Source organism: Saccostrea cucullata, unplaced genomic scaffold (genome assembly GCF_032062105.1).
Source record: "Saccostrea cucullata isolate Sc308-1 unplaced genomic scaffold, CSIRO_AGI_Scuc_v1 ctg815, whole genome shotgun sequence".
NCBI lineage: Eukaryota > Metazoa > Mollusca > Bivalvia > Ostreida > Ostreidae > Saccostrea > Saccostrea cuccullata.
This window is the reverse complement of record NW_026941516.1, coordinates 70757-91447: the sequence shown is the minus strand read 5'-3', so window position 1 is coordinate 91447 and position 20691 is coordinate 70757. Positions and strand designations below refer to the sequence as shown.

Below are 20691 nucleotides of genomic sequence, written 5' to 3'. Positions count from 1 at the left end.
TAAACATGAATCTGTTGTTTAATTTTAGCTTGTATGAAGAATATAATCAAACCCAACATCTCTGGGGCAGTATGCCACCTAAAAGAGGATTGTACATCAACAGAATGTTGTGTGGAGGTTGAGTACATGACTCGTAATATCAAGACCTACCTTAACATAGACCCATGTAGTTCAGAACTCCAAGTTAGCATAGAGAAATTCAGCAGGAACATTTCATTGACACAATACAAATGGGGTAATCCAATTGTAATAAACATTTTTTTCACTTAAATTGCTTTTTGATATACATGTATATTGTATGGAACATGAAGTTTACATTATGGTTGTATTTTTTTCAGGACAATTTGATAAACTTCAGCTAGGAGGAATAATTAGATTAGAGTAAGCTATGACTGTTTTTCTTGGAATTTGTAGTCTTCTTTTTTCACATTTTAGTTATTTGCCAGTGGATACATCTGTTTGTTCAGCTGCTGTAATGAACATTGTCTTTTTTTAAGATTCTCATTGGATGATTTTAAGGATGCAAACTTCTATGTTGTCAACATGAATTTGAGCATTTGCTTTGAAGCAAATCAACCATGCCAGACAAGTTTCATGGTCTATAAAGACACGGTGCTTCCAAAAAGGAGATGTCCACAGGATATTAATATGGGTTTGTTTTCTCATTTATGATAAAAAAAAACATGCTGTACTGTATATACTCAGTTTGGTTGTCATTTAGAACTAAAGCTCTGTCAGATGTGTATGTGCTCAAGTCTTGAATTATTACTATATTAATATTCATCAGGGCTTACACAATAACTCCATATTCCAAAAATTCAATCAAAAAAATCTTAACTTTATACATAAAGAGTATAGTTAGCTATATTTCTTTATGTTTGAATTCAATCAATTGACAAACTATAAATGTAATGCTTTCCTAAGAATGGAAGGGGGTGATTTATGTTTAAGATCTGAGAGATTAACAGCTAAGATTGAGTTAAACTTTTTAATTTGATATTTATTAGGTTTCTCCCTTTCTGAATGGAAGCAAAAAGAAAAGGTGTCCAATAGCACACAGATTCCTGCATGGGCAAAATATCTTTTGCTAGAGCATCTTGATATAGCACAATACATGGAACCTTCTCCTTGTAAGAGGGGAGCTGGGAGATTTTCTAAACCAATATCAACAGGATCAGTAAACAGTAAGAATGTTTCCAATAATATTATCCAATTGTCTTGATTGTTATTCTCAACTAATCCAAATATTGTTTTAAGAATGATTTTTAATTTTGAATTTCTTTATATTTAGCTCACCTTTCTCTCTTTATATTGAACTTTTCTGATCAAGGGTATCTGGTGTCTGTGTGTTGTTTGTCCTATCTGTTGTCTGTAAACTTTTTATGTTTTTTTTAATGTTTTCTCAAGGACCACTAGGTCAATTTCATTCAAACTCTCAACAATGCATTCTTGAGTAAAGGGGATCTAGGTTTATTTAAATAAAGGGCCACATCCTCTTTCAGGAGGAGATAATTAAGGATTATTCATCCATAATTAATCCTTAATTTATCATTTATGTCATCTTTGAAAAAAATGATTACATTGTAAATTTCTCAGGAAAATTAAATTTAAGCCATGATTTGTCATATAAAATATGGAAGCAGTTGTGTAGATTCAAGCCTGTTAAAACCGTGCCCACATACCTTGCCCATCCAGGGTAGGGAGATTAAGGCCTGTTATATATTTAAACCTTTCAATGCTGAATTGACATCTGCTAGCTATGTTGTAGCCATAGTGCTATGTGAGGGAGATTATGGGTAGGGCCTGTTGTATATTTAAACCTTTCAATGCTGAACTGACTTCTATCTAGTAGCCTTAGAGCTATGTGAGTGATGTTGCCCATGGGCTTCTTGTTTTTATTTTGTTAGTGTGCCCGTTAGAAGTGGATTTGGTGAATCGATCCTTAGATGCCCGATCTGCCACTCTAGTGTCCTGCTATCTCCCCTCACTGTGTACTGGGTTTCACTGCTGTGTAGATGTTCCAGACTTCAACATGTCTTTCAATGCTTATCTCTCTGTGGACCCCTGTAATTATATGTTCACTGTCGGCATCGAGAAGTTCACTGTCAGTAAATCATTAGACCAGTTCAAGTTTGGTATGTACGTTTTATTTGTTACAAGTAAAACTGAACTTTATTTTCAATAATTTTAGTATATACTGTAAAAGTATTATATTTAGCGTGTACAATATTTGGCAGAAATTGATTTTTGAACAAGTTAGCGTAGATTTGATTTAGCGCATTTCTGAATGTTCTTATTAATGTATATATATGTTTAAGACATTTAGCATTGAACTTGAATTAGCGGAAGTTTCTTTCCGTGAAGAACGCTAAAAAGAATACACCGCCAAATTAGTGGTGAAACGATACACCTCCTTCACAGTTCGATACATATCATAAAATTTGGTCTCGGTTCGGTTATTTTCGATATGATACATTTTGATAGAAGGTAACATATTCAACTGTTGTTTTATGCTTTCTTTTACTTAATCTAGTCAAAACAATTATGTGCAGAATGGATATAATAAATAAATTTGATTGATTTGTCTGTTAAAAATCATTTTACAAACTTTAAGTCCACAAAAATTTACGTTTTTGAACTAATTATACAGAGAAGCATGTTTATACCTTATGCCAAACTCGACTGAATGACGATCCCGACCGAAAAACGAATCGAACCGAAAGTAGAGATTTTGTACCGTGTATCGAACCGAGAAAAAATACCGTGGTGAACCGATACCGCGGTGAACCATTTCACTCCTACGCCAAATGTAATATGTTTACAGTATAATGTACTTCATTTTTACATCAATGTTTTCTAAACTGGTGTTTTACCTTTGTTTCTTTTATTAGGAGAAGATGAGGTGTTTTCTCTGGCTGGTATTTTGAAAATAATGTAAATATTAACTTTAAAATTTATTAATTAAATTTTTTATCAGTCAAAGTTTGGGGTTTTCATGAATTCAGCATATCTGTCCATCTCTCTGTCTGTGTATTGATAAATTTTCTAATCACTTTTATCACTTTTTTAAAAAAATTGTTTTGAAATTTGTTATTATGTATTACAGATACAACCTACGAGACCTGCATAATGAGAAAGCATATCTTGCAACTGTCAAGCTCAGTGTCTGTACAGAAAGCTCTTCATGTGAAGCCAACCATACAATATTTAACAATGTGCTGCTCCCAAAACAACCATGTGACTGGAATGAAGGATTTGTCAACTCAAGTACATAATTAAGCAATATAATTTGAAAGTAGCTGTAGAACTGAAGTGCTATAGTTTTATATATTAGTCCCTTACCTTTAACTTTTAAAGTTATGGACCTCCCCTTAAAAAAGTGCATGTCTAGAATTCTCTAAAATTTGCATGGTGGCCTTTGCAATTTGATTTATCAATTTATATAGAACATTTTTGTAAAGATATTTTAAAAAAAACTTAATGATATTAAAGTTTGTTTTTTTTATGGCTTTGCACATTTTCATTGATTTGAAACATTAATTTTTTTTTCTGTTGCTATTTATGCATCAGATATCCAATTCTTTCAGATTTCTCTGGGTCTGCTTGGATGATCAACAATGGATACCTTCCTCCACTGAATAAACACCAATCAGCAGAGCTGATGAGAGAAATGAGGACTGCACAGTACCTGTTGTCTGAATCTTGTCGAGATCAAGAAATATATAATTTCTCTGCTTTAGAGGATGGCTGGAATAACTGTAAGTTGGAGTATTTGATCAGATGTAATTATGTGTAATACTTTTGAATTTTCAAGTACTATAATTATAAATACACGTAATCAGTTTCATATGGTTTGTAAATGTATATAATGCTTGGTAATTGCAGTCTGTCCTAATGTCCAAGTTAACAACCTGACCTCTGCCCCTATTGGATGTTACTTGGATTTCAGCTGTAGCTCCATCAACTGTTGCATCATTGTGGAAAAAATGGGAAGGTCATTCAGTGTTCATCTTAAGCTTGATCCGTGCTCAAAGAGGATGATGGTTTATTTAGAAAGGCTGAAAATAGAGGTTGATTTGCAAGAGATTGAATATGGTAATCTCTCTCTCCATCCTTTCATTTTCTCTCTTTTATTCATCTTCATTGCATTCAGCTACTAGTAAATGGTTATATTCATATGGGCATTATTTTCATTGTACTTTAGGTAAGGTTGAACACTACAGTCTATTTGGAATGATAAAAATGAAGTAAGTTATAAATCATCTCTTACATATTTTTTTGGTTTGAATAAGGACCTGATTTAAGATGAAAAGAAACATTTACTTTTTTTCATAATAGGAAGTTTCTCTCATATTCAACATCACAGTTATTGTGTACATTATGTACATATATTTATATATTCACATGTATTTTGCAGCTTGGTGCTGTATGATCTTCCCTTTGATCATGCATACCAGATGGACCTAAATGTTAGTGTGTGTTTTGAAAGTAGAGGAAACTGTGATGTTGAAGTCTCGGTGTTGAAAAATGCAATTCTTCGTAAATCAGAATGTGACTGGACAAAGAGTTTGGAAGGTAGGTATTTTCTATAATAATGAACAGCTATACCATTGGGACTTGAAGGGATATGGAAGTCTGAACCACTTAAGAATATTTTTGCCCTCAATATCTCAAAGGCTTAGATATCTCAAATTTTTTTCTTGATCCCTTTGGCTTCAAAATAAGGAGTTTGCCTGTATTAGCTGAGTGCAGACCTCTCATTTTTATTGATGAATGACCCTTTATCCAACTCTAAATCAGGCTTCTTATATATACACTTTTGAGTTTACAAACACTGCCAAAGCTATACAGTCAGACTCCAATTTGTCAGTTCTTTGTTAACCTTAGCTACAGTTTTGCCTTGAAAAATAATTTGGGAAAAAATTTCTGTGTTGATTAGGGTTTTCCTTAAAGAAATGGTTCAAGAGCATTGGAGTGAATTATTCTTCCAATTCTTCGGTATCAAGCACTCTGCAGGATCTGTTGTTTGAAGATAGAGGAATTGCTAATGTGATGAAGAAAGTCTCCTGTGATTTATCAGGTCCTCTGTACAACACAACAGTTTCAGTCAATGGATGGATAAATGGTAAGTCAGAAACCAGGAGACTTTGATTAGTAGAATTGATTTGAAAAACAGTTTTATAATTGCCAAAAAAACTAAAATTGACCTATGCCTTATATTGAGCAGAATTGCATGGACTATGCTGTTTAGCTCACCAGAGCAGAAAGTTCAAGTGAGCTTTGATCAAGGTTTGCCTGTTTTCTGGCATTGTTGTCCTTGTTTACTTCTTCTCCACTCTCCAGAACCACAGGATCAATTTAATTAAACTTTGTGCAGAGTATCTTAGGGTGAAGAGAATTTAAGTTTGTTAAAATGAAGGCCACACCTTCTTTCAAGTGGAGGTGATTAAGAAAAAGGAAGGATTAGGTTTGATTATTTAGAAATCCTTTCTCGTGACCCAATGGACCAGAAAGGATAAAACTGAGGTGAAAGCTTCCTGGAAAAATGATTCTCATTAGTTCAAATCATCACTCCTGGAGGTAGGGTACAATGAGTGAAAGTTTTATGCATAAAAATATATATGAAAATCTTCTCAGAAACAGCAAAGTCAAGATAGATGATTTTTAGATGGAAGCTTCCTCAGGTAGTGTAGATTTTGAGATGGGCCACAATAGAAGATCAAAATATATATGAAAATCTTCTCAAGAACAGCAAAGTCAAGATAGATTATTTTTATAAGGAAGCATCCTCAGGTAGTGTAGATTTTGAGATGGGCCACAATAGAAGATCAAAATATATATGAAAATCTTCTCAAGAACAGCAAAGTCAAGATAGATTATTTTTATAAGGAAGCATCCTCAGGTAGTGTAGATTTTGAGATGGGCCACAATAGAAGATCAAACAAAAAGAAAAAAATCTAAAGTCATAGCAACTCAAAAGAAATCTGAAAGCTCTCTCAATTTTTGAATGAACCAAGCCCCCTATCCCTCTCCCAGGGGTAGAGGTGTGTATGTGATCACATATGGTAAATCTTTTAAATTCTAAACTAATGTCTGCTTTTTTCTAGCCATTGTGATCAGGTGAATGATCTGGCCCATGGGCCACTTGTTGGAAGGATATTGTCATATATCGATCAGCTTATTTTGTTTTATTGTGTACTTTCATGGATTCCAGGCTACTCTTGATAATCAGAATTCTTGTCTAATGCTCAATGTACTTGTATTTTCAGACTGTCTGAAAGACCCCTTCTTACCTATTTTACCAAATGGAACGACATGTGTCTTTCAACCATCCTGCAGTGCATTATCCTGTTGTATGGAGGTGACAAAATTGAATGAGAGAACTATTGAAGTATCTGTGGAATTTGATGAATGTTCCAATTTTTTGAAACTCACCATTGAAGGACTGTCCCAGACAAAATATCTGCATAACTTTGTATATGGTAATTGCCCTTTTTTAAAATGATCATTGATTGTTGGTACAACATAGTCTTATTTCTTTGGACTTCTCATAGTACAGTGTATGTACCTATATGCCACATCATTCTTTTATTTACTGGATGTTTTAAGTATCTGCTTTCAAATATGATTTCAACATCACAAAAAGACCACTACATAGGCTCTAAATTGTTTTACACAATATTCAATGTATAATAAGACATTTTCTTATATGTATATATATAAATTTTTTTTTTATATTTTGATATCAAGATATTAACCTCATCTTGTGACTGAATAAACAGATAAAAGTTATTTTTAACATTTAAATTTGGCATCAAATTGACAGATTCCTGTAGTAAAAATACAAATGTGAAATAAGGTTAAGATTTTAAGGCAACAGTAGCAACCGAAAAAGATCCAAACCACATCATTAAGTGCAGTCACCTTTAAGAAATTTGATAATTTTTTTACCCTAATAGCTCTGTGTTACTGTAAAATTATTAAAAGTAAAGTTTGGTATACCACAATAATAAACATACTGACTGTGGGTTCTTATTATACAAATAATATTCATCTTTTTAGGCATGACAGAGAAATTCTCATTAAAAGGAATCTTTGAAGTTACGTAAGTTTTTTTAAAACTACAGGTAGATAATAAAAATTCATTTAATATTTGATATTTTCACCCCTTGAAAAATTGCAGATTGCTTTGCACCTGTCCATTATTATGCTCGATATTTTAAAAACCATTTGCTAGACAGACATCAAAATGGGCACATTAATTAGTTACCCTTGAACAGAATATGACGCCTCTTGATTTTGAGATCACAAAGGGAAGGATCAAACCACTCTTAGACACAAGACAATATTGACTGTTCAATATCTAGAGAGCTGTTTACTTGAAAGATATTTTACAGTTGATGACTCCTTGATTTGTAGGTCACAGGGCTTAGGTTGAAACTAGACATTGGAAAGATATCTTTAGAACCCTTTGTGTGACAGACATAAAATTTGAAATACTAACTTTATTATTTTTACTGAAACAGTTGATGATCCCTCTTGATTATTAGGTTACAAGACAAAGGTTAAGAGTCAAACTAGACACATGGCCTAGGATATTAATTGCTAAATATTACCGTATAAGTGGAAATTTTAGCGAGACGCAAATTTAGCGATTTCTACCTAAAATCTGGTGTTTTATTTTTAGCGAGAAGTAATTTTAGCGATTTTTAAAATGCTAACTAATGAATTTATTACAAATTATACGCAATTAATTTTTAGCGATATTTAATTTTAGCGATGTCAGCACCTTATATAACATATAACATCTTGCTTTGAATTTAATCAATTTCAATATGAATCCCGAAAAAAAAGTATAATGCTGATGATTCCATTCCTGTTTCACCCATAGGCCTAGCTGTCAGGGAATCATCAGCGGTCATAACCCCTGGCCATTTTACAGACCATGTGTTATGGTAAATCAAGTAGGGTTTATCTTAAATATGACCCACTTTCTCCTTACCAAACTTACCTGGTTGAAAACCTCGGCTTTAAATTTGTTCACTTACATAGGAGCTAGGAAAAGATATTTGGGTCTTCTTTATTCTTTCTGTTTTAGGTACTCAATTACCAGAGATATGCAAAATAGAAGATACTTGTTTGATCTTGATGTGGCAGCATGTTTTGAAGATGGAGAGTGTGAACAAAATTATACCATATTAAATCAGACAAATATTCAAATGAAGATTTGCAAGTATCAGGATGGGTTTTTTAATTCAAGTGAGTAATAAATAATGTCTGGAAACGTGTGATTTCAATAATGTTGATTTTAAGATTTACTGAAGGCAAACTCAGAAATGAGTAATATAATTGGAACGATGAATCAGAACAGATAATCCAAAGATTACTAGTACTCCAAATTAATCAAAAATTTAAATCAATTCCTTTTAAATTCACCTCAGTGAAATCTGAAAAGGCCAAAGCTTTCTTATATTCAAATTTAAAACAAAGAGAGGAATGTTAATCAACAGTACTGATGAATACTGTAAATCACTTTTTATTCGCGAGAACTTTATTTTCGCGTAATTACGCGAGACAGTGTGCTCGCGAAAATTTAATTCTTGCGTATAATAGTATTCCATAAGATTATATAGAGCAATAACCACAATTCGTGAAAATTTTGTCTCGCTTATCAAGAGTCAATGACTATCTCGCGAAAATAAAGTGTCGCGAAAATTTTGTGATCTACAGTATTTGCTATGTTTAGATTGATATCCTAAAACCATGGATAGGTTATGGTATGCCAGTTACTGTAAAACCACATATTTTCGTGGGGTCAATTTGTTGTGGTTTGAGTAAAGTTGGTTCATGGAGATTTGAATTCGGATGAAGAATTGTTTAATAGTTATGTATGTAACATTTTAATATTTCGTGGTGGACATGAATATGTGGGTCTCTTCATACCACAAAAAAAAAAACGAAAATTAACCCCCATGAAAATTTGTGATTTCACAGTAAACCAATTTGATATTTAAAGTATTTTTTGACCTTCAAAAACCTGATAAGTGAGCACGTTAAAATTTTTAGAGCAGGTTCATTCTTAATAATTATAAGCCTTATATTGACCAATTGAAACTTGCATGAATGATAATCTAAAGATGTTCATTACTGACTTGGCTACATTTCCAGCTGAGTAACCAGGTTAAAATTTTATGAGTAGGTCTATCCACCAACAAACTATATCTAAACCAAGCTTGCATGGATGATATATTAAGGAATGGACAATCTCAAACTTGCTATAGATGCTGGATTTGAATGACATTTTTTGGATGTGTGACTTGTTTGAAGTCCTTGGATAAGTCCATTCCCAAGTCTCTGCAAGCCCCATCAGATCAAAATCGCAGAAAGTTGATTTAAACGATATTTATTCAGTATAAACTGAATAGATTGGGCAACAGGTTTAAAGCCTATAAATACCCTCTTCTTGCAGAAAGTTGGATCTTGGGAAGATTATGTTTGAGGTTTGCCTTACTTAAGGACAACATTTGTTATGAGCTTTGTAATATCTGTAACATTTCTTTCTTTTATTTCTAGATTTTTCACTAATGCATTGGATGGGAAATAGATCCATTGACCAAGTACAAAACATCAAACGTTCACAAGCAAGTGAATTGTTATTAAATCTTGGGCTTGATCACTTCTTGACAACATCAGAAAAGTGTTCATTGTCAGACAGTGTGTATGGAGGTGTTGACACAAATGGATGGAACAATGGTAAATGTTTCGGTTCTTCTTATCTGAGTTCTTTGTACCTTCATTAATTGGTAATTTTGAGCATTTTTAGCTCACCTGAGCCGAAGGCTCAAGTGAACTTTTCTGATCAAAATTTGTCCGTTGTCTGTTGTTGTTGTTGTCGTCGTAGTCGTTGTCGTTGTAAACTTTTCACATTTTCATCTTCTTCTCAAGAACCACTGGGCCAATTTCAACCAAACTTGGCACAAAGTATCCTTGGGTGAAGGGGATTCAAGTTTGTTCAAATGAAGGGCCACGCCCTTTTCCAAGGGGAGATAATCATGAATTTATTAAAAAATAATGGCATTTTTAAAAAATCTTCTTCTCCAGAACCGCTGGGCCAGGAAAGATGAAACTCATGAGAAAGCATCCTCAGGTAGTGTAGATTCAAGTTTGTTCAAATCATGACCCCCGGGGCAAGGTTGGGGCCAAAATGGCCGACCCAAGTTTTACATAGGAATATATAGGAAAAATCTTTAAAAATCTTCTTCTCAAGAACCACTGGGCCAGGAAAAATGAAACTCATGTGGAATCATCCTCATGTAGTGTAGATTCAAGTTTGTTCAATTCATGACCCCCGGGGCAAGGGTGGCGCCAAAATGGCCGACCCTAGTTTTAAATAAGAATTTATAGGGAAAATCTTTAAAAAATCTTTTCTCCAGAACCACTGGGCCAGGAAAGATGAAACTCATGTGGAATCATCCTCAGGTAGTGTAGATTCAAGTTTGTTCAAATCATGACCCCTGGGGCAAGGTTGGGGCCAAAATGGCCGACCCTAGTTTTACATAGGAATATATAAGAAAAATCTTTAAAAATATTCTTCTCCAGAACCACTGAGCCAGGAAAGATGTAACTCATGTGGAATCATCCCCAGGTAGTGTAGATTCAAGTTTGTTCAAATCATGACCCCTGGGGCAAGGGTGGGGCCAAAATGGCCGACCTGAGTTTTACATAGGAATATATAGGAAATATCTTTAAAAATCCTTCTCCAGAACCACTGGGCCAGGAAAGATGAAATTCATGTGGAATCATCCTCAGGTAGTGTAGATTCAAGTTTGTTCAAATCATGACCCCCAGGGCAAGGGTGGGGCCAAAATGGCAGACCTAAGTTTTACTCTAAAGGGATATATAGAGAAACCTTTTAAAATCTTCTTTTCAAGTACTTCAAAGCTATGATTAGTGATATTTATATGGAATCATCCTCAGGTAGTGTAGATTCTAGTTTTTTTTATATATGATGAAAGCCTGGAGGGGGGGGGGGGTAAATTCAAGCCTGGTGTGCTCAGGTGAGCCCTGTGGCCCCTGGGCCTCTTGTTTAATTGAATGTTGAACAGTTAACATTGTTTAATTTAATATGTAAAAACAATTTAATTGTAATAAATAGTTTTGAAGTAAGAGGTTCTGACTGAACTTCTCTAAAAAGCTGAGGTGTAACATACCTTAAATCCTTAAAATTATATATTGAATAATATTCTTGACATTTTTTTTTCAGAGTGTAAATTGTTTCCCAATGACACTTTAACCGACATCAGTGACACAGACACAGTCCGTTGTCATGTGCCGTCCTCCTGTGATAGGGTTATGTGTTGTGTGTACATACAACCCGTCCAGAGACATGCACAGATGGAGCTCATCATAGACACGTGTACCTATGACATGGAAGGCGTCATCGACAATCTCAAAGTACCATACAGAATACTTGACCGTGATTGGGGTAAAGGAGAGTTTTTATAGGCCTTCATTTATTGATATTACACAGTCATTTTCATTTCAAATGTTCATTCTTCTTCTGATTTTTGTGATCTTGTTTTAGAAATGAAACTAACTTCACATCATTAAATTTTAGTCCTGCTGGGTTAAGTGTTAAAAAATCTTATTTACCTTTGAACTACCGTAATTTTTGGGTTATAGGTCGATGGGGTATATAGGTCGAAAGGCTCATTTTTAGCCTTAATTTTTGAAAAATCCTAAGATAGGACAAACTTACTATATAGGACGAGGCTTTGATTCCCGTTTTCTAAAGATTCTTACGCAGGTACAACTTATCAGAACAGGTAAACCCCTAGAATTACCGGGGTTATTCCGTGACATAAACGTATCAAGAAATTAAACAGGTATTTTAATGAGTACAGAATTTAAATGAAGTTTTTTTTTTTTTAAAAAGTAGTTAAAACTTCTTTGAATTGTGTTACTACTTATTTTTTTCCAACTTGCCTGTTCAATGCCTCCGTAGTTTCACACCGTTGTTAAATCAAAGGCATAAATAACATGTAAATACATTATTCTTTTACAGCTATAATATTCGGGAAATAACCGAGACCAAAGAATAGTAATTCCGATTTCAGAACAACTTGGACACATTCCTATTAGCTTTATTCAGACATTATTTACCGGTGGACGACAATTACTTCGATGTCCGCCATTTTTATTTTTCTTCTCCAGGGATTCGCTAAAACACGCAAATGACCATTGAATGTATATATCAAGCAACAGTAAAGAATTGAAATCATATTAACACTCTAATAAGTTTAATTCATAAATTATATAATTTATAAATTTAATTGAGAGTACATTGACAATTTGACTGTCAACATGAATTTCATGGCTTTGTTTGTTCAATGATGTGTAACACTAATAGCCTATAACGGCACGTGGGTTTGTTATAATCATGCCCCGCAGGCATTTAAACCACAGGTGTTACACCTTTGCGTACACAGTGTAAATCCCTTTATCTTTCAGACAATTAAAATTCTGTTAGAAGCCAATCTTTGTATACCGGTAATTCAATGTAAATTATATTTCTGTCACCCGTATTTATTACTAATTCTTTGCTTAAGACAATAAAAAATATTTAATATACTATTTCAATTTATCGCTACTAATAAATGGTAAAAACACTACAATTGTGATCTTGAAAATTTTTCCGTATTTTAAAATTTTGATACGGTTGCGGTTTTACTTTTAGTAAACGGTAGCGATTTCCTTACTTCACAAGATGGATACCGCGTGATGTTAATGGATAATACGTTGAGGAATTATTTAATAGATGAATCAATGTTGTTTTCTTTTGTCATCAACAGATAATTAATGGAATTTATTTTGTAAGAAAGCTATAGAATAAATATTTTTTTGTTTACCTTGGCATTAATTTTTCTGCGTAAAATAATGAAAAAGTTATGAAAGTGGCACAGATTTGCTTTGAAATTGACGTAAATTTTATTGATTTGGGGGCATTTTTCGTAAACTTGAGCCTTAAAAAAGGTCGAATTCGTATATTGGGCGACCCCAGCGGTTCTGAGAAAAAAGTATCGACCTATTATCCGAAAATTACGGTATTCGAAAACAAGCTGTTTGCTGTAAAACTTTTTTATTGAAAACTCACTTATCCCATAAAGACTTTGCATAATGTTTCTTTTGCTATTATTAGCTCACCTGAGCTGAAAGCTCAAGTGAGCTTTTCAGATCATCTGTTGTCTGTATGTCTGTCTAGCTGTCTATTCTTCCATCTGTAATGTTTTCACATTTTCAACTTGTTCTCAAAAACTACTGGGCCAGTTTTAATCAATGTTGGTATTAGATATCATTGGGTGAAGGGGAGTTTAAATTGTTGAAATGATATATATGTAAAAAATAAATTTAAAAAAAAACTTCCAAGAACAACTAAAACTTCTATGGAAGCATCCTGGGAAAGTGTAGATTCTAAATTGTTCAAATGATGATCCTTGGGAGTAGGATAGGACCACAATAGACAATCCAAGTTTTACATTAAAGTATACAGAAAAAATCTTTCAAAATTTTCTTCTCAAGAACCACTGGGTCAGAAAAGCTGAAACTTAGGTGAAGGCATCCTTAGGAAGTTTAGATTCTAGATTGTTCAAATCATAACCACTGGGTGTAAGATTGGGCCACAATAGGGAATTTAAACTAGGTATCGTAAGGAGGAAATTTAAATCTGGTGAACAACAGCATGTCCAAAGTTAGTCAGGTGAGCATTGTGGCCCATGAGCCTCTTGTAAAGAATCTCAGATATAAGGAATGGGAATTTGAGATCCCAGTGACTTCTTTGTAACTTCTTTGTTACTAATATTTATTTTCTACTTAGCTCTTTTTCATTCGTTTTCTCAAACACACTTCAGTATCTTCAGTATGTTGTGTAAGGAGCAATAGGCTTACAATGATGTAGAATATGCTTTTTGAGTAAGAAGTACAGTAAAACTTCTCTAAACCGGCCAGCTGCCAGACTGAATAAAATGGCCGGTCTAGAGGGGTGGCCGGTTTCCCGAGGATCTAACATACTGAAGAAATGTAGAACTGTGTGACAGATGCTAGGAAAAATATATAATTGGTGTCTGTTATAATTATCTGTCAACATGTTTTAATATATATCGGCAGACACGTAATGTATTCTTAAGGTTAAAAAAAAAATAGAAATTATTATAAGTGAGGATATATTCGACATACATGTTGATTTTTATAATAAGAAATTAGAAAATAAGAACACAAAAAACAGGGAAAGTTACTAGAAGAAATAAGCCAGACACTTTACCTTATCTGATACTGCATGTGTATCGCTTACGTCATTAAAAAAAATATTTGTACTTCAGTTAAAAGTAATAACTAAAACATCTCTGAGCAAAACTTCTGTTATTTTAATTATGAAATGTATATTTTGGTAAACATTTTATTTAATTTTTTTCCCTCAGCATTATTTAACAATGCCCAATTTTAAGGCCGCTTATGTGTATTTAAAAAGATGATGCAATATGGCGTGCGAAAATTTGCGATTCATTATGTACGTGATTTAGATTTATTAGTTGCTTGATATTTTATTAATTCAAGTTTAATTGATGTTAATCATATGTACACAGCTTGGACCGGCCATTTTCGTAGTCTGGCACGATGACTACCCCTTCAAGACGGCTAACAATAGAAAACCCTATGAGGCCATATTCAGTTTTTCACACCTTTGACTTCTTGTGGGTAGGTTATTTTTCACACCTGCGGCCGGTCATTATTACCCTTCTGGCCAATGACAGTTAAATTTCTTGCAATCAAAAAGTGGCCGGTATGATGAGGGGAAATTTCCTATGTTTCTTAACTTTCGTTCTTGGAAAAGTGGCCGGTGTCCGGTTTTCAGGGGTGGCCGGTTTTATGAGAGCTTATGTGTAAAGAAATGTTAATAATTTTGCCGGGACTTTTAAATTTGGCCGATGTTCAGGGAGAACCGGTTTCCAGGGGGGCCGGTTTGGAGAAGTTTCACTGTATTTCAGAAGAAATTTGCCTATTGATAATCTGGTGATTTTTAAGGCCTTTGGCTTCTTTGCCTTTTCAGGTAGATGGGAAGAAATTGGTATACATGGTGTTGTTCATTGGGGGTAAGAAATAAAAATAATATATTAAACCCCATGCAAATGAAGTTTTTGGGATGGGTATCTAGGAACACCTTGTCTGTCTTTCCCTACAATCTTGTCTGAGCTTTAATTTTGTAATGGTGAAGGACCGTGAACCATTGGAACTATTTACTTTGTTATATACCATGTGAAAAATAAAAATTGTATAGACATGCAACATATTTATGTCAGCATGCAAGTTAATTATGTTGACATGCAAGTTATACCAATCTTACAAGAAAATAAAATTTAAATATGGGAAAATTTACTTACTAACCCTGTATCTGACTTTGTAGATGCAAGATGCAGCAAAATTATGTACTATTAGACATGTAAAATATTTATGTCAGCATGAAAAATAATTATGTAGACATGCAACTAATTTATGTCAATATAACATGGCAATATAATCATCTTGCATGTAAACATTAATATCTTGCATGTCTACATAATTATCTCGCATGTTAACATTAATATATTGCATGTTAACATAATTTACTTGCATGTTCACATAGATAAGTTACATCTGCATAATTAACTCCCATGTTGACATGAATATCTTGCATGTCATCATAATTATCTCTCATGTTAATATAAGTAAACTGCATCTTGTCATAATTATGTCGCATCTTGCATCTATGATGTCAGAAACAGACTTGCGTACAGGACTTTACACATATTAAAATCAGAATCACTTAAAAGATTTGTAGTTCTTGTGTGTCGACATAACTATCTTGCATGTTGACATAATTTTCTTGCATGTTAACATAATTTATCTTGCATATAGAGGGCAAAAATATGCCAATATACAAAATGAATACAGGGGTTCTGCAAGAGGTGCATAACAGCTCCACAATACCTGATTAAAACATGCATTTCTTTTACTGTTGTGTACATGTATATAATACATGAATGCTAATACAACTACTGTGATGTCAGGCATATCAATCATGCAAAAAACTGTATTTTTGACTTATAGATAGGTATGATATGATCTATCTTTTTAGATATCATGTGACTCCTGTCTCATCAAAAAAGAAATTTTTAGTGGATGGAACAATAAGATTGTGTTTTGAAAAAGAATTCTGTAAAACCAACCTGACAGTATTCAGTAATTTACCTTTCCACTTTCAAACCTGTAATGCTAGTGATGGAGAACTACCATTCAAAGGTATGATAAACATATTGGCTTAAAAATTGATCATTCCATTTTTTTCCCCCAGGCTCCTAGAAAAAAGCAGAAGGTATTAATTTTGATCTTTTTGATGTCCATCATTTGTTTTGTCCATAAAATTTGTCAGCCTGAATGAATTGAGTTCTGACTGAAATTTTAAAGCAAATCCCAGGATCCTTCTTGATAATTATGAAACAAAACACAAGGTTAAGGAATCTGTCTCACTTGAAACAGACCACTATTAATTTTGGCGTGAAACAAGATGTGTTGTTTAAACACTGATGCCTCCACATTGCAAATGGTGTGACTTCACAGATTATAGAGTGTATAAACTAACCCAAACCGGGTTATACTAAAAAAATTTGGCCAAAAATGAGATTCATTCCTAACATGGTCAAATTTGCAGATACCCCAGGCAAGATCTTGTCTAAATAAATACACATATGAAATATAAAAACCCTAGCATTAACCATTCAGAAGTTATAACCAAGGTTAAAGTTGAATCTTAAAAGTGGGTCAAGGTCAAATGGTCCAAATTGCAAGTAAATAAGGGAAGATTTTGTCTTGAATCAATATAATTATATTTTGCTGTTAAAGAGTGCTTTGAAGATAAATCTGTATGTGATTTAAACTTATATGATCAATATGACTAGAATAAAGTTTTTTTTCTCAAGAAATATCTCGGTACAATGAAATGTATTGGTTATACAAGAAATTATTATTGTATAGGATGACAAATTAATTTTGCTTCAATCAAATTTTATTGCAACTATTTCTTTTTTTCTGTCTTTGAAATATTAATTAAAATATTGCAACAGAATTTTTTAACATCATAGTTGCAGCTCATATTGCTCTAAGAAATACACTCATGATGTTTGAAAGCCGTGGCATGCACCATTCAGAATTTATGACCAAAGTTAAAGATTTCTAAAAGTAGGTCAAACTCGAAGATCAAGGTCAAAGGGTCAAAATTGCAGCTACCCAGGGGAAGGTATTGTCCAAAGAAATGGGGTGAAATATAAAAGCTCCAGCACCAAGCTTTCAAAGTTATGGCCAAAGTTCAAGTTTTTAGCTCACCTAGAGTTAGAAAATCTTCATACTTTATATCTTTATATGGAGAGAGCAATCATAGGCATTTATGCCTGCTGTTCAGTCTAATTCAATGAATAAAATATATTTTAAACCAAAATCTTTATACTCATTGGACAAGTGATTTTAAAGGCTCATGCAAAGATCTTTTGTTTTGTTTTTTATTTTCTATTAGGAATAAGTTATGATTTCTGGAAAGCAACAGAGTGTCCAAATTCGGAATTTAATGCATCAGGTAAATATGTATATACATGTACATACCATATATATTAAACTACAATGTATGGCACAGGAATTGCCTGCTGCATGATAAATGCTAGACAATAAGTACATATAATTAATATGCAAGTAAACATAAACATGTATATCTAAAACATTGTATGCAGATGAAAGTTGAAATAATGTATCCATTATAAAGTTTTACTATTATTTAAGCTTGCAGTTCAACACAGATAAATAGGATACCAACAGATGGACAAAAGTATTGTCATTATCTAAGTAACTGCACAGGGATTGAATGCTGCTTTGACAGTGCCTTCTACCAGGGAAACAAGACAATTTACTTCAAGCTTGATATTGGTTGTGAAAATCTGGAGTTCCAAATAGAGTCCAAAAGAGTTGTCAAGTCTCTTCCCACAGCAGGCAGTAAATAGATATCACTAATGATTACAAGCAGAGTAAATATGTTGTATTCTCAGACATGTTTAACAATACATGCATGATTTTTTTTGTCTTTAAATTCAGGTATTGAAAGTGTAGAGACTTTTGGAGACCTGCCTGACTTTCAGTTAAACTACACAATCACTGAAAATTCTTCAAATTACCTAATTAAAGCAATCCTAATAATCCAAGGAATTATTAATGACCCTTCAGGAAAGATAAATTACACGATCTTGGATATGAATTCCTCAATATCTCCTCCAACCGGCTGTTCACATAACATCACAATGAGAGGACGAAAAAAGAGATCACTTGAAGTTATCAAGTATTTATTTCTTTTCTTAAACTTTGGATATATGGCAATTACATGTTAATGATTACATGTACCGGGTAAATGTTTATTTTTGTTAAGCTCACTTTGAAGCTATAGAGAGGTCATGGATTGATCTGCAATGCAAGGTTTCATTGCAACTTCTCAAGTTTTGATTGTATAATTCAGTGATGACATTTTATGAAAGAAATAAACAATTGCTTGTTGTCAGTTTCATTAAAATTTGCCAGTAGCTTAGATCCGCCTACCTGAAACGCCATCATACTCACGGTTATGCTATAAAAATTGAAGTAGACTTTAAATTTAATGTACGATAGTTACTATCCAAGTGAAATCTAAATATAGTTTACGAACATTATTTTGTATACTGTACAGTGTATTGTTAGAGGAGTAAGTAAGAACTCTGGTGCACCTGTTTCGGAGTTTATTTGCAAATTTTATTGATTTATAAGTATAGATTTAGACTATGATGTTGGTATTTAACTTATTTTTCACTATATAGATTGGATCCAGCAAACTTTAAAGAGGGTCTTAGAACACTTTTGGAAACAAATGCATCAAATGAGGAAATTGAGAACTACATACGGAGTGTTCAGAACCATGATGTAACTATCTAGTTTATTATACATATACATGTTATACAGGGTTGAGTATATTTTCTGAAATTAACTTTTTAAAGAATAGTAAAATTGCACCAATCATATTCATTACTGGATTCGCATTTGTTATACAGTGAGATTGATCAGTTTCATCAGTCAATCCTTCACTATTTTGCCCACAATGTATTCTTTCAAGCAGGATTTTTTGGAACATATAAAGATATTTTTCTTTATTGTTAAAAAAATATTCTTTTATGGTTTGATTTTGTAGAGGCAAACAAAGCAAGATAACTTGGCTGCAACTGTGCTTGAAGAAAATGATGTTAAAACAGGATTGAAATCTGCCATTATTGCTTTGAGATCCAGTAACCCTTTTACAATACACAATGCAGGGGAAGTCACTAATACAGTTACTGTAAAAGGAGGTAAATCATGTTAAGAAAAAAACCTTTATAATCAATTTTCCTACAGACAATTTAGGTCAGAATATCATTCTTTAGTTCCACATACTAAAATGAAAGAATTTTTTCCAATTGAACTGTACTTTTTACTCAAGCAGGCGGTAAAAAACTTATTGTGAAACAAGGGCATGATCTGAACAATAACCAGGATACTTATATTTACAAATGTTTTACCATGACTTTGCTATTCTTGAAAGGAGGATTTTTCCTTCACAATCCTATGCAAAATTTTGAATGCTCATTTTGCTCCATCCTATGGGCCATGATTTGAACAAATTTGAATCTGCACACTTTGTTATGAAGCTTTCACTTAAATTTCCTTTTTTCTGGCCCAGTGATATTTAAAAAGAAGATTTATGATATGATGCCTTTTAAATTTACTCTAATTCTTAAAGACCCCCCCCCCCCCCTCTTGAATTAGGGTTTGGCCCTTTCTTTGAACAAAATTGAATAAGTAACCGTATAAGTGGAAATTGTAGCAAGACGAAAATTTGGCAATATGTCCTGTAAACCGTTTATTTTTAGCGAGATGTAATTTTAGCGATTTTAAAATATGCTCACTTGAGAACCTGCTAAAATTAAATTGCAATGTTTAGTGATATTCAATTTAAGCAATCTCAGGATCCTTGCTAATAATTCCAAAATTAAATCCTTGCTAAAAATTCTGCTTATACAGTATGATATTTGCCACCGTTGGTTGAAATGGTCTAGAGAATAAGGTGAAAACAGTGACAACAACAACAGTGACAACAACTACAGGTGATCAGAAAACTCACTTTAACCTTTGGCTTATATTATTTATTTGATACAAATAGTGCATCAGTATTTGATGAATGGTGTTGCCATGGTTACTAAAATAGAATGATATTCTATAAACTAGATATGATCTCATTGCGAGCAACGAGAGGTCTTCTGTCCGATTCTGGAAAAACCCTGTAAAATCTAGCTTAAAATATTGCACGCAAGGGGGATTGAATCTATGTCACCAGCATGAAAATCCAACGCACTAAATATTACGTACGCTATTGGGACCTCTGCTTTAAATCTTCTTGTATATACCTCTGTATAACAGTGCCTTTGTCCTAGAATTATGAAAGGCTAGTCACTATTCATAATTTCGAGCCAAATGCCACGAGTTAATCTTCCCCCTTTTCTTTAAATGTTCTATTTAATAGGTGTGATAGCTTCAATGAATAAAAAGAACGTTCATATAGCC

General features: G+C 33.3%; 1 protein-coding gene across 1 annotated transcript in view; it reads left to right on the top strand.

Moving 5' to 3' along the window:
• Nucleotides 1-20691, top strand: part of LOC134257978 (uncharacterized) — a gene marked incomplete at its 5' end in the record, with an annotated part of 120719 nt that overhangs the window by 42634 nt on the left and 57394 nt on the right. Inside the window, 24 exons of the mRNA XM_062740550.1 lie at nucleotides 29-235; nucleotides 339-381; nucleotides 498-652; nucleotides 1008-1184; nucleotides 1908-2135; nucleotides 2892-2934; nucleotides 3107-3267; nucleotides 3588-3758; nucleotides 3886-4095; nucleotides 4205-4247; nucleotides 4418-4575; nucleotides 4940-5125; nucleotides 6270-6482; nucleotides 7063-7105; nucleotides 8099-8259; nucleotides 9574-9753; nucleotides 11264-11485; nucleotides 15104-15146; nucleotides 16169-16332; nucleotides 17600-17659; nucleotides 17860-18069; nucleotides 18169-18409; nucleotides 18918-19020; nucleotides 19286-19439. Coding sequence (XP_062596534.1) covers nucleotides 29-235; nucleotides 339-381; nucleotides 498-652; nucleotides 1008-1184; nucleotides 1908-2135; nucleotides 2892-2934; nucleotides 3107-3267; nucleotides 3588-3758; nucleotides 3886-4095; nucleotides 4205-4247; nucleotides 4418-4575; nucleotides 4940-5125; nucleotides 6270-6482; nucleotides 7063-7105; nucleotides 8099-8259; nucleotides 9574-9753; nucleotides 11264-11485; nucleotides 15104-15146; nucleotides 16169-16332; nucleotides 17600-17659; nucleotides 17860-18069; nucleotides 18169-18409; nucleotides 18918-19020; nucleotides 19286-19439 — 3576 coding nt within the window. The remainder of the gene's footprint in view (nucleotides 1-28; nucleotides 236-338; nucleotides 382-497; nucleotides 653-1007; nucleotides 1185-1907; nucleotides 2136-2891; nucleotides 2935-3106; nucleotides 3268-3587; nucleotides 3759-3885; nucleotides 4096-4204; nucleotides 4248-4417; nucleotides 4576-4939; nucleotides 5126-6269; nucleotides 6483-7062; nucleotides 7106-8098; nucleotides 8260-9573; nucleotides 9754-11263; nucleotides 11486-15103; nucleotides 15147-16168; nucleotides 16333-17599; nucleotides 17660-17859; nucleotides 18070-18168; nucleotides 18410-18917; nucleotides 19021-19285; nucleotides 19440-20691) is intronic.